General features: G+C 41.6%; 1 protein-coding gene across 1 annotated transcript; it reads right to left on the bottom strand.

Moving 5' to 3' along the window:
* Positions 1-368: 368 nt before the first annotated feature.
* On the bottom strand, positions 369-7481 carry errfi1a (ERBB receptor feedback inhibitor 1a). Its single transcript, XM_015014165.2, has 4 exons — positions 7239-7481; positions 3838-4048; positions 3600-3673; positions 369-3490 (listed from the first exon to the last, which is right to left on the bottom strand). The coding sequence occupies exons 2-4, from the start codon at positions 3990-3992 to the stop codon at positions 2460-2462; spliced, it is 1260 nt and encodes a 419-aa protein (XP_014869651.2). The 5' UTR covers positions 3993-4048; positions 7239-7481; the 3' UTR covers positions 369-2459.
* Between the last annotated feature and the right edge of the window lie 9558 nt (positions 7482-17039).

Raw genomic sequence — 17039 nt, 5'->3', positions numbered from 1 at the left:
ATTTAACAGCAGTTGGTCTGCAGTTTATTTAGGGGATATTTGACTTTGCTCCACTTGTTCACCACCTGGACTCAACAGAAGAGTAAAAAGTAATTATTACTGTTAAAGTGTATTTTAAAAAATGATTTAAAAAAAACCTTTGTGTGCAAAGTTGGTTGACGGGGAACAGGAGAGCAGTCATGCAAGGAGGAAATTGCTTTTTAACCAGGAAGAGGAAAATTTTACACCTGTCGCTCTTCTTTCTCTGGATGGAGGCCAGTCACAATAAGGCACAGCATGAGGGCGTGTGGGTGATAAAACAGGCCAAACAGCTGAAAGGAACTACCGAGTTCACGCTGACAGATGCAAGAAACAAGACTGAAGCAAGCTCATAAATAAGTCATTTTATTTTGGCTTTCTTCTAAAAGTCTCAGCTATTCATAATAACAAATGGAATCGTTAAATACTGTACAAAGCATACTGAACTCTCCCAGTGCATTTTGCTTCAACCACAGCAGAGAAGTTATTTCTTGATATACTAGTCTTCATTTAGTTTCATTATTTCTCATAAGACATACGAATACCTTAAGATTAAATAGTGTGTGATGTAAACATTTCAAACATTTAGGTCAAAAAGCAACATTGTGGGTGGTGAGGAAGAGGAGGACATAGAGGGAGTAGACTTTAATGAACGACTGACCTCAAAGGTTATGTTTCCCAAAAACTGAACACCGTGTTTGATACCGAAGGGGTTACTTCAATACATGTGCTACAATTTTCACAACATCCGGGTGCTTGGTGAATAATCTACAACAATAAAACTCATACGTTCTTCCTGGCTGCCAGCAGCCAAAGTCTTTTCAAGCCACACCCACTGCAATCACGTAAAGCAAGGAATGCGTGTGCAGAACAGGAAAGTCGGTGTCAGGCAGGCGGGAGGCTGAATCCTGCACCGTCGCTGTATTAACTGGTTGGACTGACATCCCGTATCGCAGATCTGCCTGATTTCAAATCTATTTATGAATATTAGGTCAAAAGTCAGGTCACATATTGAGCTTGGGGTCTAATCTTTAATATTTCAAAACCGTTTTGGGCAATTTAAAGGAAATATTGAATGAGTTGAAAAATGTCGTAATACTTTTTTTTCAGAATGTGACCAAACGTAATGCTGAGCTCAGTTTGACTTGGAAGTCAGATTTAGTGAATGACGTGTTGAGCGGATTCAAAAGGTCGGAAAAGCTTGTGGGATTGAACAATGCAACTAATAATAATATATTCCTTTCCTTTTTAAGCAAACTCTAAAATGAACATGTTCATAAAAATAAGTATGTATGCCAGTGGTTTAATACAACACACACTCTCAGAAGTGCTAACAAATAGCTTATAACCACACTTTCCACTATGTGTTACATGTCCGACAGCCATATTGGATATTGGTTTGAGGCATTTCTGTTCCCTTTCTGACTGAGATCTCGGAAAGTCCAACTTTTGAGCACAAACAAAAATAACTATTGCTTCCTCTAACAGTTTGAGGAAACTTCAGTACGGATGCATGAACACAACTACTGTGCAACCTGGACAGACCTGGACACAGACTGGAAATAAATGAATGTGTGCATAAAAAAAAAAAAAAGAAGCGGCACACAGTAGTAACAGGTTGTGTTGACAATTCTCTACATATTGCAGAAAGTCCACCACTAAACGATTGTGAATCACATGCACAAACACAAATACTCTCATCAACAGACAACTTCTCCATATAAGCTGCACCAAAGATTCCTTTGGAAACAAGCGTAGCTACCAGAAACAACGTGCCATGTGGGGGGGAAATACAGAACGAGTAGAACTTGAACTACATCACGTCAATGTTGGGATAAAACATCACACTGATATCTAGGATCCTTCATTTCATTAAAAAGTTCACTGGGATGGGGTTTAGACTTCATATATTAAGTGTTACATGGTTTACATTTACTGACCTTTTGTCCCTTGTAAGATACAAAAGCAGCATCACAGAAAGCCCCATGTGCATTACATAAAAAAACATCCCTACCATTCCAGACACAAAACACTGAGCACATCGGGTGCAAGGCCCGCTTGCCCCTGTTGATTGTACCATATCGTCAATAACAACTAAAACAAAAGAAAAAATAAAACAGTACAGTAATGAATGTCATGAAATAAAATCATATCAAAAATAATCTCTACAAAGTTGAATGTTGATCACAATCCTTAGTCTGACAAAGTATCTTAGTTGTGATAGCTGTTCAACATTACCAGTAACTGTATACAGTGCACACATACCCTGCGAGTTAAAAATACGAGGGGGTATTAAGAAAATAAAAACTGTAAAAAGCAGCAGTTTGACTGTTGTTAGCGTCTGGTTTCACTATTTTGTCGAGTTTTTTTTTGTTTGTTTAGTTGTTGTTTTTTTGTTTTGCTCATGTACAGTCCTTCTCCTTCCACTAGAACATCTCAAACTAAACTAGATCTACTTTCCTCTTGGTGTGGCAGTCACAGGACGAATCTGCAAACGAAGACCGCTGAGGCAGAATGTAGTAATGTGTGTTGCTGTCGCCTTTCAGGATGATAGGAACGGTGCATGTAGAGCCCTCGCTGTTCTGTCTATGAAAACACCGACAGCTAACGTACTTGGGGTCCGGTGCAAAACTCTGAGTTGGGGGCATGACTCCGTTTTGATATGTGGGGAGGCTCTTTGGACTTGGGGTGCGGGAGATGCTTCTGGGAAAATGGTCCCTTGGGGGCAACTTGGGTGGTTTATCATCGTCGCTGTAAGCCCCGGGGGAGACCTCTGCTGACCAGCGGCGCGATTCTGTGGTCTTGATCATGCGAGGAGGGATTGGGGGTGGCACCTCTGGTTTGTCTGAACCATTGGTGTAACGTTTTGGACAGAGGCGCAGAGATGGAGGTTTGTGTAAAGAGCCCGCAGGGCCAGAGTGCCAACGCCGTAGCTTCCTTTGAGCTTTGTCCTGCGGTCGCGGACAGGCCGCATGCTCTGGTGGTTCCTGTCGCTGCTGTTCATGCTGTTGTCGCGCTTCCTGCTGATGATATGCGTGATGGTTATGGTGCAGGGGTTGGGGTTGGGAGTGCTGCTGGGTGTGTGGCCCCAGAGGGCCGTCGTAATAAGCATGGTTTATCTCCCCAACAATTCTTAAGCTCCTTCTGTGGGAGAGTCCATATCGAAAAGGAGACGATTTGGAATACTGGTCATCGTTGGACACGAGGCGGCAGCTTTCATCTGTGTTGGTGAAGGATTCCACCTCATGATCCACAGCCTGCTCAGTGGAGATGTCCGTTTGTGGTGGGATGGGTGGCAGGGGCTTGGAAACTCTGACTGGCGTTAGAGGTGGACTGTTCTCGTTGACAGAAAGCCTCTGCATGTCATCCGCAGGACTCGGGCTGGATGGTTCCATGGCGTGGGACAGGGACAGATGGGAGGGTAGGCATTTCTTCTGAGCAAAACTCTGAGACTTGGGACTGTATTTCGGCTCTGTTGATGAAAACCACAACACAACAATCAGTGAAACAAGGCTTAAGATAGCTTACAACTCCATCTTTAAAACAAAATAAAAGTGAAACATAATACAACACACACTTACTCTCGTGGCTTTGGGGCGGCGCTTTCTGCTGAGCTCGGTAGCTCGATTCTATGTGGCTTTCCATCGTAAGGTAACTGTAAATGAAAACAATATATTTTAGAATTTCAGAACGTCAAATCACACAAGCATCTTTTTTTGTTTGTTTGTTTACAACACTTCCAAGACGAGCCTGAACTGCTTCTGCTCAACATGTCACACGTGCCTAAGCCCTGATGAATATCGAGACCCAAACACTTACTTGTGTATGGGTTCCTGGTGGCAGCTACAGGACGATTTGGATCCAGCCATGCTGTGACAGTAGCTGCCCCGGAGGAAGGGGTTTTCTGTGGGAAGAGAGATCTCCTGGGCAGTCAGGCCCACTGTGGACATGCTCCAGGCACAGTTGGATCGCATCAAAGCGAGGAAACACTCAGATCACCCGGCCGGCTGCCCCTGCTTCTCTCCTCTGTCTGAAAAACACACACAAAAGGCAGGGATGAGGAGGATGATGGTGAAATGAAGACTGACGGACGGAGAGGAAACCCCAACACAAAAAGTCAAGCAGTTCATGACTGACAAGATTCTTCACTAGGAAATATTCTCCTCTTTGTTGAATAACTGGCGCTTGTTCTGTGTTTTAAAAAGAATAAACATGGAAATACTTATTTCAGGTACTGTAGTTTTACTCCGAAAGAGACTAAGTTTTCGATCTGTATGTTTTACAGATTATTGGTGCCTACACAAGCCAGAGAGCCAGAGCCAACTTTCAATTTTCTTTTCTGCACCTCACAATGGTTCCAGTTTATTTTAAAACTCGACTGTGCCACGCTCCAGTGCCGCAATCCTGCTCCTCCTGAATCGGAAGCCATAAGGGGCTCCTCCTGTTACCGCAGATAGACTGCATGTTGCAAGAACTCCGAATGTCAAGTGACCTGAATGTGTGTGTCGCGTCAAGTATGTGTCAGGCCCGAGTAAACAATGAATACAATATTCAGAGGGGTGGAAACCTCGCAGCGTATTGATATTTCTGGGTTCAGCCGTCAGCGCTGGGAGCAAAATTTGATCTGGCTTTTGTGTGACACTGAACTTGCATTTACATGTGTCACAAGCAGAGCTGTGCTTGGAAACTGCTGCAGAGAGTTTACGGTTTGTTGTAAAAATCTGGCAAGTCATCACAGATAAATCCCAGATCAGGACATATTTAGATTTTTTTTTTTCTTTTTTCATTTTTCACAAGAACAGCAGAACCTGCTCTGCTCCAGACAAACACTCTCAGGTTGTATGAGGTCCTGAGCAGAATCTGATTTGGGTCTATCAGAACCAAGCTGAGTTTAAATTTGCTTTGGATGTTGGAGCTTGAGTAGGTTCTTGTTTAAATCATTTTAGAACTGCCTGCCAGCAACGATGCAGGACAATAATGTTGCATTTCTCTTCATTTTATGTGGTTGCATGCGTATTAATAAATACACAGAGAGTTTAACTATTGTGTCACCTGCTTAATGGGATAATAACCACAAGAAAACCAAACAAATAGTTTACACCTACAACTTGTAAAGATTTTTTCTATGCCTGGCAGCCATATTGGATTGTTGCAATTCTGACTTTAAGGAGGATTATTGTTGGATTTTCCACAGGAATCGCAAATAGGTTAAAGGTTTAACCATGAAAAAATGTCCTAATTTTTGTTTATGTCCCTTCCTAACAGTTACAATGAGCACACAACCTCAGCCTGGACAAGAGAAGCAGATATAGTTCCTATATAGTTATGGTGTATTCTGCAAAATAACTGTCGTGCATTAAAACTCAGATATGAAAATGACTTGAGCAAGTTGACTCAAGTTGGAGAACCAGTAAAATTTGTCAATTGTAGCTGTGCTACTTAATATTAGCATTGCCAGCTAATAACACTGTAATTCTGTAACACTAAATAAATATGTTCACCAGTAGAAATTGTACCAAACTGTTGGTCCCGCTGATTTTTTGACATGCAAGCTGTCTAAAGTGCTTCTAAATAGTTTATATCTCCAACTTTCATAAAATTTAAACAGTAGATATGGAAGTTGACTCTTTGTTGAAGGGACAGAGAGGCAACATTAAATCGACTAGAGATCTGAATCGTCAGGTTTGATTTGATTAGCTCTGATCAATGGTGAATAGGTCAAATAGAGAAAAAATATAGTTTATTTAATTTCTTAGTTTATTAAATGTAATTATTTGTATTTGTTCTAATAATGTAAAACAAACTGAAATTGGCCAAACTCAAACAAAACCAGAAAAACCCTGGCCCATGCACCTGACCCCAGCTCACAAACACGCGCAGCAAAAAACGATTTAATTTGCACCATTAATGGCTCCGTTAGCATACTTCCAAGTTGTAAAGATTTTTCTGCTAAGTTTGTATTCAACTGCTGCATTTTTGAAGGCTTGTCCTTCCGGAAGTGCTCGTTCGGGTGCAAAGCAGTTGCAAGGTTTGCCTATGCTGCAGGCTTGCTGTGACGGCTTCTGGTCTCCTGAGCCATGTATTTATGTGCTGACCTGACAGCTGCTGAGAAACAAAGCTCTAAAACAACAGGAAGCACGAGGGCCGTCCGTCGAGACAAGCCAAACTGCCCAACAAGGCATGCAGGAGCCCCAGTCTGCCCCCCCTCCCCCTCCTCTTCTCCCACCTCCTCATGTCCTGGGCTGCCGATTCGGTTCGGCGGAGACGGGAAGCAACATGATCCTCGATAATGAAGCCCCTGAGGCTTGCGCTTCCTCTTGCAACAGGTGCAAAGACAGTCCATTCTGGCAGCTAACCACAGGCGCATTTACAGGCAACAGGATTAAACAAATGATGTACCGCCTCTCCTCAAGAGAAATTCTTTCAGTCAATTAATTCTGACCTTCTGACCAGACAGTGTGGGCCTTTTCTATGGCTGTAGAGTTGGACAAAACTCTTGCTTAAAAGGGTAATAAATAATAATAATAATAATAATAATAATAATAATAATAATAATAATAATAATAATAATAATAATAATAAATTGACACTGTGGTGCATTAGTTTGTTTCCCTTTGGTTTTAAAAGCTGGTCGTAGAAGTCGGAGTCAGACCTTGAAAGCAGCGGTTCACACCCCGCTCATGACACCCCTGCAGCAGTTTCCGAGCAACCATACCCGCTCTACCTGTGCTGCAAGCAAACAGCGCGCACACCCCCTCACCTTACCGGATTGAGATAATAATGGTTAAAAGCCCTGTAGCAGCCAGGTGACTCACGCCACAACACAGAGGACAGATATTTGGCAAGCACAGTGAAGATACACAATGAATGATTTCCTTTTCATGTGTAGGTGGGATACATATCAGGGATTGATGTTGCAGCCCCTGAATTAAACGCGCAATTTAAGCGACACTGATGTGATTATTCACTCTTTTTTTTTATTGTTGTACACGATTATGAATCTGCTTATAATTTCTAGATAGCTTGTCTGTCAGCACTGTAATCAGAAACTCCAATTTGGATTAGATTATTTATTTTATTAAAAATATACGTTTTAAAAAATAGACAGAAAAGAACAAATAAAGTAAACAATAGTAATAAAAGAAGTGTGATCTGAAGTAGCATCAAATGTGCCCTCAGCAAAAAAAAAAAAACAATTAAATATCACTTTATGGACTCACCTAAATAACTCCTCTGGTCTCCCTCGCTGACTGGCCCACAAACAGTCCTTTTGTCCTTATAAATAACGATCCGCTGCTTTTCTCGGGTTTTAGCTTGAATTTGTAAAGTCTTCAGATTTCTGATGCATTAAGAACAGGACGCCTGCAAGTTGGCGGCGCTCCGACTACACTGTGACAGTTCTAGATCCCTCCAGTGTTGTATTGAGAAATGTTTTATAAGCTCCACACCATAGAGACTCGCAGGCTCCGCCTCTCTTAAAGGCGCAGTCCCTCTTTTTAACCAGAATCATCTGGCTGCACGTCACTTGCATATTGATTGAAGAATCGCCCTTGAACCCACGCATGGGGCAACATTTAGGTGTGCACTTAGATATTTAGTTAGCGCAAAATAAATGAGGCATAGTTAGTTAGAAGGTAATTCTTTAGAAGCGTATTTTACCTGCATGCAATAAGCTGAGAGACTACATCTCCAAACAATAGTCATTGTGAAGAATCCGGCTGCTGCATGATCAAACTGATTAGATCGGAACCGGCCTGTTGAATATGCAAACTTTGTGACTGGTGAGGGTCTCCTACTCACCTGAAGAGCAAATAAGGTAGGTTTAAAAACACATTAGAAGAAAAAAGTCTAACTTGAAGTTTCATTTTAATAAAAATGATGCATTACCTTTGTACTTGCAAGTCTGGTTTTGTTTCCAGCAGGAACTACGATAAAAACCCTCCTTGAAGTAGAATTTATTTCTGAGAAAACTAAAGCAGCCTCAAGTTCAGCAGGCGTGTGAAACATAGTGAAAGTTGGGACTTCTGATAAGTTTCTATCTTATTCAACAAGAGGTGCACATAGTACCTTGTAAGCATGTTGGTGTTTGAATTTTTAAAGGGAAAAGATATACATTATCTGCTTGAACTGGTATTTAGTAGTTAGCACAGAAAAAATGAGCGAATCCCACAAATTTTCTGACCTGCAACCAGAACTTGCTCACTTTGGATGGGTCTTCTTCCTGGGTCAGAGTTCCGAGATGAACCAAACGAGTCATTTTTTTAATAATTCCTTCTGCTCTGGTCACAAACAATCACACTAAACCATTGCAAGCTTGCAACTAGAATACTTTTGAGCCGGGTGCTCCCAGATTTGAGTCTGTGACAAATGATAGCAACACAGTGTATTGCAAGAAGTCCTTAATAAAAGTGTGCCCCTAAAATTCCTCATGCAACGTTTGGGCAGTGCTGGGTTAGACCTCTCAAACCTTCTCTTATGCAAGCTATGTTTTATGTAAATAAAAAGAATCATGAGAAGGAGGCTGCAGAGGCAGGAGCACAGGTCCGCAGGCAGACAGGCGTGATAATGGGGATGGCTCCAGGCAAGATAACGCAGACTGCAGGCAGAAAGAAACACCTTTATCTGCACAGAACATTTCTGACAGCTTAACTGAGCTAAGCAGTTCTTTTTCTCCTTCTCCCTCTGCATTTTCTTTCAGCCAGACCTGTTTTCCACTCGCCAGACATGATGACCTCTGAACACGGCACCACAGAGAGAGTTTAGTCTCATTAATTTAAAATATGCACAATTTTAAATCCCCTGTCTGTCCCACCTAGCATCTCCTGCCACTTGGCCCTGCTAGGCCATAAGTGGTGTTGCATTAACTCTGTAATCTAACTGGGCTAAACAAACCCAACAGTGACATGCACACTAAGCAAACATGGTGACACAATGGCCACAAACAAGTGGAATCAATAGAGGCAGAAAAGCAGAGGTGTGTTTGTGCAGAAAGAGAAAGAACAGACTGTTCCTCCTCCTGAGTTTGGGAATCCTTTGCAGCTTGCTTCCCCTGCTTCCAAACCCAAAAAGGCTTATCGTTGCGTGTTTGGCCCTAGCACGGACCAGACGCTCACTAATCCCCTTTTATAATTTCAGCCACATTTTTCGAATTCCTCCTGACAAGTTGTGACCAACGAAGTGAAAAGAGGTGGAACCTGCAGTGTATTTGAGCACAAATGACAGGATTCAGGTTGGCTGCTTGGGTAGGAGAAAGATAAAAAAATAAAAAACAAGTGGATGGTTAGTGTAATAAAGCTGTGAGACTGTTTTTGTTATTTTGAATTACTCAGTGAATCTCCAAGTGAGCTGGTTTCCATGTGCCGCCAAAAACATAAGTAGGCTTCATGTCCAAGTGATCTCTCCTCCCTTCACTTCCCCAGACCCCTCCCTGCCTGTGAACCACACTGTGATGTCACTGCTCACAGGAAGTGCCTTTTAAAGGTAGTCATTAGAGGAAAAAAACTAAGTCAGGGAGTAAGATAAGCCGCCACAGCCAGAGGCAGTCCCGAGGAGAGGTTGAGATGGCAGATCTTGTGTCAGAGAGGATATACCCTTCTCAGGAGAAAAGATGTCTGCCTTTTCTTTGGTTTCTTTGCTTCGTGACTCATACTTGGGCTTTGTCAGACGAACTCTTCTCAAAGAAGTAACACCTTTGGCTCATTTCCTGTCAGCTGGTGTGAAAATACAAAGGAAGTGCCCTTCATGGGTCACATTCCAGTATATGCAAGGCTATGAAACTGTATTCCTGTCTTTATGCTGATCACTCTCAATCCTTCACCAGCAACAAAAGAGTGGAGGTCAGTCACACACAGAGCACAAAAAACATAGTATTTTTGTAAATGATTTATTCTCTGTGGAGATCAAACCATTGATGTCCTCTCCTTGCTGAGGTAATCAGATTACGTGTATACTCAGTCTGCTTCCAAAGTTCACCCTGATATTCACACAGCAGCAAAACGTTTGGTGTTACAGTGAGGTGACGCACTACACTGTAAATCCTGCTAAAGTTCACTTGATGGAGCACAAAACGCTGTTTCCAGGTTTTCTGAATACAGATTAAATCTGAACACTCACGCCATATTTTAAAGCAAATTATGCTGCAGGGTTTTGTACAGTTCGTATTTGTTTGCACATTTATCAGCGAAGCTGCCTTTCAGTTACATAACAACAATTATGGTGGTGAAGATTTTTTCCAGCTAAGCTTAAATGAAAAAGAACGTTTTGTTTCCCCTTTCGTCTGCCGGTCTGTCATTTGAATCTTTGCACAAAATGCTTGATGGGTCTCTACAGGAGAGGTGTCAAACACTGCACTCAGTGAGTGCTTCTTGAAATTAAACAACGCTGAAGGCCTTTTCATAATGATGTAATTTGCAAATGCAAAAACGGCTTTGATTTTATTGGTAAAATGAATTTCAAGCACACAACCGCTGTCCTGAAAGTTTTATTTATCTGGCCCTTCAGAGTGCAGAGACCTCGTAAAAACCTCCACAGTCTTCCTTATCGCCACTCTTGGGGGTTCAGCCAATCAATGCAAAGGAAAATGAATGGTGCTCCTGGATTGGTTGCCGTGCAGCGGCGGACAATAACAGGAGCATTGTGCCTAGTATTTCAGCTTTGCAAGTTGTGTATTCATTTGAATATTTAATAAGTATGCCACAAAAAAGTTTTTCCACAAATAAGTAGAGAAATAACCTGGAGGATACTGAATCACAAATAGTTCAGAATTGTTAACTTCAACTATTATCTTGGTATTAAAAGCCTACAGTCATACGTTTTGGTCATTTAATGTCTTCTTGTTGTAAAGATATTCACAAAATCAGTTGAGATGTGCTCCATTTCTACTAAAAAGCAAGAACAACTCCTTGCTTGAGATTAAACTCCTTGAGATTAAAGTTGGAAGGTTCTTTGTCGGTGCTGCCGTCTTGATCCAGTAAGGCCACCAGGTATAAAAGTTTGAGAAATTAAAACATTTACCTCACATTTTGTGTCCCACAAGTAGTATGCAAATAGTTTTGTGAACACACCGTTTTGGTGTTTGACTGCGTAAAGAACAGTTTGCTGTTTTTCCTGTCCTGTAGATCAATCTGCAGGACATGATTCAGAGATACAACTTCCAAGGTAAATATAAGGCCCTGTTATTTGTTCCACGTTCAAAAGCAAATGTTATGCCTGGCTAAGCAGCTGCTGGCCATAAAATTATATCAAATCTATTTTCACCACGGGTTCTGTTTGCCTGACGTGCTGAGGAACAACATTTACTTCTGACATGTGTAGACATCTAATCTTCACAATTACATGTCACACATGTACTGCAAACAAACTGCTGCATATCTTTTTATGTGTTTTATCGGTTCCACTAGTAAGCGCGATCGTACTTACAACTGTAAGTAAATAATCTTTTGGCATTTTAGCTCCTGAAACTCTGGCATTAATCTACAGTTAAATCAGGCTGTTAGAGATTTTAACGTGCATTTCAAAATATTCTGTGGCATACGTGTTGCACCTCAAAGCTGCCATATTAGCCTGACATAACACATTTTGATATGTGCAGCCTTGTGTAATAAGGAGCGCTCAGACATTTTAGAAAAACCGAACAAGGACTTGAGAAAGACATGGAAGGACCCAAGCGAAGGTCAAGACTCGGTTGTCTGACTTACAGCATTGCAAAGGTAGGAGCCGCTTTTCTCAGGATTTACACATCCTGGGCAGAGATTATCTAACCAGGTAGCTGTGGAAGGCATCTATGTAAAACATGAAAATCCACCCCTCAACAGAGGAAGTGGCCTTAGGTATCACCTCTCTAACACCTACCGTGTGACTTTCCCCGCCGGGCAATTTCACAACCATTCACCTTTTGAAACATGTGACCAAAACACCTGACATGTCAGACAGTAAACAATGCAGCTGACAAAACCAGAGCGGCCCATGCTATTGGCAGGTAAACGGGTGACAAACGCGTCACGTCAGAGACACTCCTGATGATCCGTGCTGGAGTTTCTGAACTTGCAACATCCAATTAGAAACTAAATTGAATTTTGTTCCAAGTTTTTAAGAGCCTAGGACGAACCAGTTATCTTATCTATCTTATTCTTTTCAGTAAGACTTAATCCATGTAGCCTCATTTAAAATGTGTATATTTTAATTTTAGATTTGAAGGTTTATCTATACATTTTCCTAAAAGAGAGCCCCAAGAAGTCCTAACTCCTTACTGGTGGGAATGGATGGGAATCCAGTTTGTGCAGCTGTGAGCACTAAATTTCAAAATGACACTCATTGCGCTCCTTTTTTTCAGCCTCTCTTATTCTGGTAGACACACACTTGGCTCCGGTCATGGAAACAAAATATAAAACCCTAGGCAAGTGTGTCATTTCTCACCACCATATGTAAATAAGGCCGTATTAAAGCACTTCTACATCATAACAATGCCAAACTGCTAAAGTCCCACTGGCTGCTTCAGTCATTAATCACTTCCTGTGTCGACTTCTGGGAAGCTGTGGGATTTTAGAGAAAACCTGATCACGCACAGGTATTTCCTTTTACTATTTTTCTATGTAATCAATAGCAGCAACACGGAGTCATTGTTGCATCACTCCTCAGCATTGTTACGTTGAGCAGTTCAAGTGCAGCCAGGAGTCTGCTGTCAGTAATGGGTGGAGCAAGCCCATCCACCCCCTTATGATGACAGGGTTTGTTTAGTCTCCAGGACCCGAGGATCACTTCAGACGGAGAGCGGGGGAGTCGTTGCTGAGCTCATCCCACGTCTGATCCTGAGTCAGATTCTGTAGAACCAGCTCTAATAATTATAAGCATGGCTTCTGAAAGTCTCCCATTAAAAAAAAAAAAGAGAGAAGGAACATACCTCTTTGATTACTTATGCAGTCACGCATAATCCTTCAGGCAGACACGCTCATAAACACTGTATTTGTGCCTGCCTTTTTGGGTGAAGCTGTGAAAACGACAGCTGCGGAGGGAGTCATGCAGCTTGGGTTTTCTTTCCAGCTGCAAAAGGAGATGGTAAACGTTTCCAAATACTGTATGTTCTCACAACAGCTTTTTAAAGTTTAAGTCAGGGTTTAAAATTGCTTAAACCAACCAAAATGTCACCATATTTTAGCTATAAAAAAGTCTTGATTAATAATTCTTGAGGGTTTTTGGAGTTCAAACATCTTGAACTCCAAAATGTTTGTTGTATTTTTTACAATTTTTATGTCTCGTGTCGCTATTTCCTCATTAGTAATTTGCTGACCAAAACAACTGCTGGAATTGACTTCATCTCCTGATTTGCAGCTGTTTTTTTTTTTTTTATACCCTTTCAAACTTTAAAGTTGTTCCATGTTCACGTATCACCCTTTAAAGTTCGCAGTGGTTGTGGGGGAGCTGACTGCTTCCCATTAGGGAGTTAACCTCCTGACTATCAGGAAAAAAAATATTGTCCAATCACCATTTTTTTTAAATCCCACATTCTTCGTAAGGTAATAAAAGGTTTTATGCACTTACTTTGTCTCGTCCCATAGAATGTGTTATTACTGATGAACACAATTTTTATGTATTAGAAAAAGATACAAACAAAAGTCCCACCCCTTCATATGTGGTATCATTGAAAAGCCCTAAATGTCCTCTCCAGATACCAAAAGGAATTAATTCAGTAGAATGCAGGGAGTGGGAGATATTCAAGTTTAGAAATGTTCCTCTACAGAGGACAAAAATGAACTACTGGTAGTCAGGAGGTTAAGGGCATCATTTTCTATTTAAGGCTCCCATTCATTGTCAGGACCTTTCAGTTGACTGAGGTATGAAAAACATGTGAAGCTCAGGAATCTTCTGAAAGTGGCTAATGATACGTCCTTTCAAGTTCGAGCTTTTAGTACCGCCAGAAAAAGTCACTCGATACGCCGAAATTCACTTTTTGATGAATAATCGCTAAGTTGGAAACACTGCATTTCCTTGCAGTTGTGACCCTGCAAGAAAATGCAGGTATCGATCATGGATGAATGGGTGGAAGTTGGAAACACTGGGTCCAGTTTGTAAAATTAGCTGCCTAGGTTTGCCTGCACTCCTTGCAAAACTGCATCAAACCCAACATGCATGGTCCACTTTAAAAAATCAAACAAGACTTGGACACGTCACACTGTACAAGCATGACATGCTTCGATCTTGACAATAGATGATGCCTGAGTGTTCGACTTGTTGCTGCTGTAGAATTTCTTCAGATAAATCCGACTCCTACCCCCACGCAACAACAAATACACACCATGCTTACGATGTTAATTCACTTTTAATTAGAGTCAGATGCTGAAAAGAGGAAGAGGAGGATGAGGAAAAAGGGATGACTGTGGAAGTACTCATGCCTGGTTAGTGGAAGACGATTTTCAAAGCTGCAGCAGCCGCAGTGACACTGTACGAGTTTACCAGAAGATGTCTACCACTGATCGATTTTAGTTTGTAGGTTTCAGTCAGGTAAACAGAGAGGTAAATCTGCGGTCAGTGCATCTGTCACACTGGATGACCACAGACCAACTTCTTCATATACAGCCAGATTAGTCTGGATGGCATTTTAACCATAATGACTAAAACAATCTGTTGATTGTCTTTGTCTGCTATTAAAGTTTATTTGATCTGAAACTTCTGACTACGACAAAAACGGAAAAACAGAAGAACTTCTCGAGACACCGGATTCATTTACTTGTTTCAGTCACTTTAGGGTGTTTCAAGATGTTTTCCTCATGTGACAGAGAAACACACACACTTTGAGTGAGTTTATTGAGAGACTCAGACTAGCAGTCAATTACACTGATTTATTTTAGACAGAGAAACTGTGAGAGAATCAGCCACAGCTTCGCACACGTGGGATGAATATGCAATCTGGATGTGGAGGAGTGAATGTCTCCTGCAACTGGTGAGCAAGGTCTACACGCTCTTTGGGACAGAGGAGGGGCCAATGACAACTCCCACTGCTCAGCAATGAAATACTTTCATGTCAGAGTCTTAAAAGTCTTCATTAACTGCAGAAAAAGTCACGAGGTTTGTCACCAGCAGCATCTCTGGAAGAGTTCCTGAAGAGCTTTGACAATATGGTGACTAAGTAGGAAATTATTTTTTACATCCACATTTGTCACAGTTAGCACAACCTAGCTTTAACAATCATCACCAGCTTTTATGTGCTCTTTGCTTTTTTCTAGCAAGTGTTTTGAATGAAAATTAAAGCAACTAAATTGCAACCGAAATATATCAAAAGTTTAATCAACTTTCAATTTTTGTGAAGACAACTTCAGCTGACAGCTCCAGCCCTGCTGTGCCGGCGTCAGTGTTTTCCAACATTTGCAAATATATCAAAGAGAGACTGTACTGGCTGCTGCAGCTTCTTGTCTGTCTGTGTCATGTGACCTGCTCTGCACTTGAGGTGAGGCTGAAATTCAGCACTCATCACTCCAGTATAAACAAGTGTAACTTGAACTAAAAGTTTTTTATATATTATTATTATTATTAAATTATTACTGTAAGTGTCTGATTTGGTTATTTTCTGTTAAGTTTTGACTGAAAACTGGTTTCGTCACTGAACTTAGTGGCCCTTTGTACCTGAACGATGACAGAAAAATATTTCAAAGTCAGTGACTGTGTTTGATGTGGCGCTCTGAAAAAGATTCCTATTGTCTATCTTTTATGCATCAGCTGTCAATGAGGAGTCTGTGTGCTGAATAGATCCTGCTTTCTTGCAGCCGAGAAGAGAACTAGCTTAAGTGCTTTGAATGGGAGAGGAAGGAAGATTTTAATAGTTGTCGTATTAGTTGGTTGGTGGGAAATCTAAACAAGGGACTCGCCAAGGATTCATGTGGAAGCTGTTACTCGCCAAAAATTTTGATCAACCTTCTGAAACTGAAGACCTATTAACCAAGACGAATTTAAAAGATCGCACGTTTTGCTCCGATAGGAAAATATCGGTAAATGAGGGATGACTCAATACTTTGGCTCAGCGGTTTTCGTATCAGTTTTCTGCTCTTGTTTGATGATCATAGATGCTCTTAGTAAAACGATACATTACATATATCCTTCAATGTAACTTAAGTATTGCCTTTCAAACAGCACACAGGTGTTTCTGGCATTAAGCTGTCAGGTTTTCAGGGTTTCCGGTGTTGCTGGTGTTAGTCTGTGGACACGAGGAACCAGGCTCCTCTGAAAGTAGCAATCTATTAATCTTAGGTAACATCTGATCAGTGGGAGACGTTTCCTTTTCCCAGATTTCCTGGTTAGGCTTCACTCCTGGGAGGCACTGAGCCTGTGGTGCAACCCAGGGCCCACATCTCCTGTGATAAAGATTTCAGATGTTCTCCACCAAGGAGATCATTATGTTTGCCATCAAAAGGCAAAGAGGGAGTTGATGATGGAGGAGATATAAATCAAAAGCTGCAGGGTCAAGAAGGGATTGCTCTCTTGGCACACTAAGAGGACAGAAAACACATGCGCAAGGACGGATGCAATCCACAGATGAGGTAGAGCCAGTGAGCTGAACAGGTCCTGTTTTCCCATTTCTGCGAACCTCTGAGTGTGCCTGATGACAGACACTGACTCACTTTGGGGCAGAGTATGTGCTTTGTCAGAGCGTCTTTTTGTTCCATTCATGGATGGATTTTAGGGTGCCTGATTAAATCAAGCAGCCGGGCTGATCCGCCGTGGAGCTGCAGGCTCATTAATTCCTCACAGTACCAGTTATCTGGGTGACTGCTCGCACAAACTTCTTAATTAGCTGCTTCGGGAGAATAGAGCCGAGGTCCAGCGCCTGTTTTCCATCTCCTGCAAACAGGTTGGCTGTGCAGATGCATATGTAAGGGGTAAAATGTGCTGCTCCAGGGGGAGAACCTTGCGTGGGTTGGAATGTGCAGGTTCATCCAATTGTAAGGGTGTAATAATGGCCTTGAGGCTGCATATAGAAAAGCGAGCAGGATGAATAACTAAACTTCCATCTGCACTGGGGTTTAATACCGTTT

The sequence above is a fragment of the Poecilia mexicana genome, unplaced genomic scaffold (assembly GCF_051168715.1).
Source record: "Poecilia mexicana isolate PSO_F unplaced genomic scaffold, ASM5116871v1 scaffold_5, whole genome shotgun sequence".
NCBI lineage: Eukaryota > Metazoa > Chordata > Actinopteri > Cyprinodontiformes > Poeciliidae > Poecilia > Poecilia mexicana.
The sequence above is the reverse complement of the archived record's forward strand: the minus strand, read 5'-3'. Positions and strand labels throughout refer to the sequence as shown.

Coding starts and splice junctions, on each gene's coding strand:
- errfi1a (XM_015014165.2), bottom strand. CDS start 3,992: ATGCGATCCAACTGTGCCTGGAGCATGTCCACAGTGGGCCTGACTGCC. Junction 3,674..3,837: donor CACCAGGAACCCATACACAA/GTAAGTGTTTGG, acceptor TTTCATTTACAG/TTACCTTACGATGGAAAGCC. Junction 3,491..3,599: donor GCCGCCCCAAAGCCACGAGA/GTAAGTGTGTGT, acceptor TTTCATCAACAG/AGCCGAAATACAGTCCCAAG.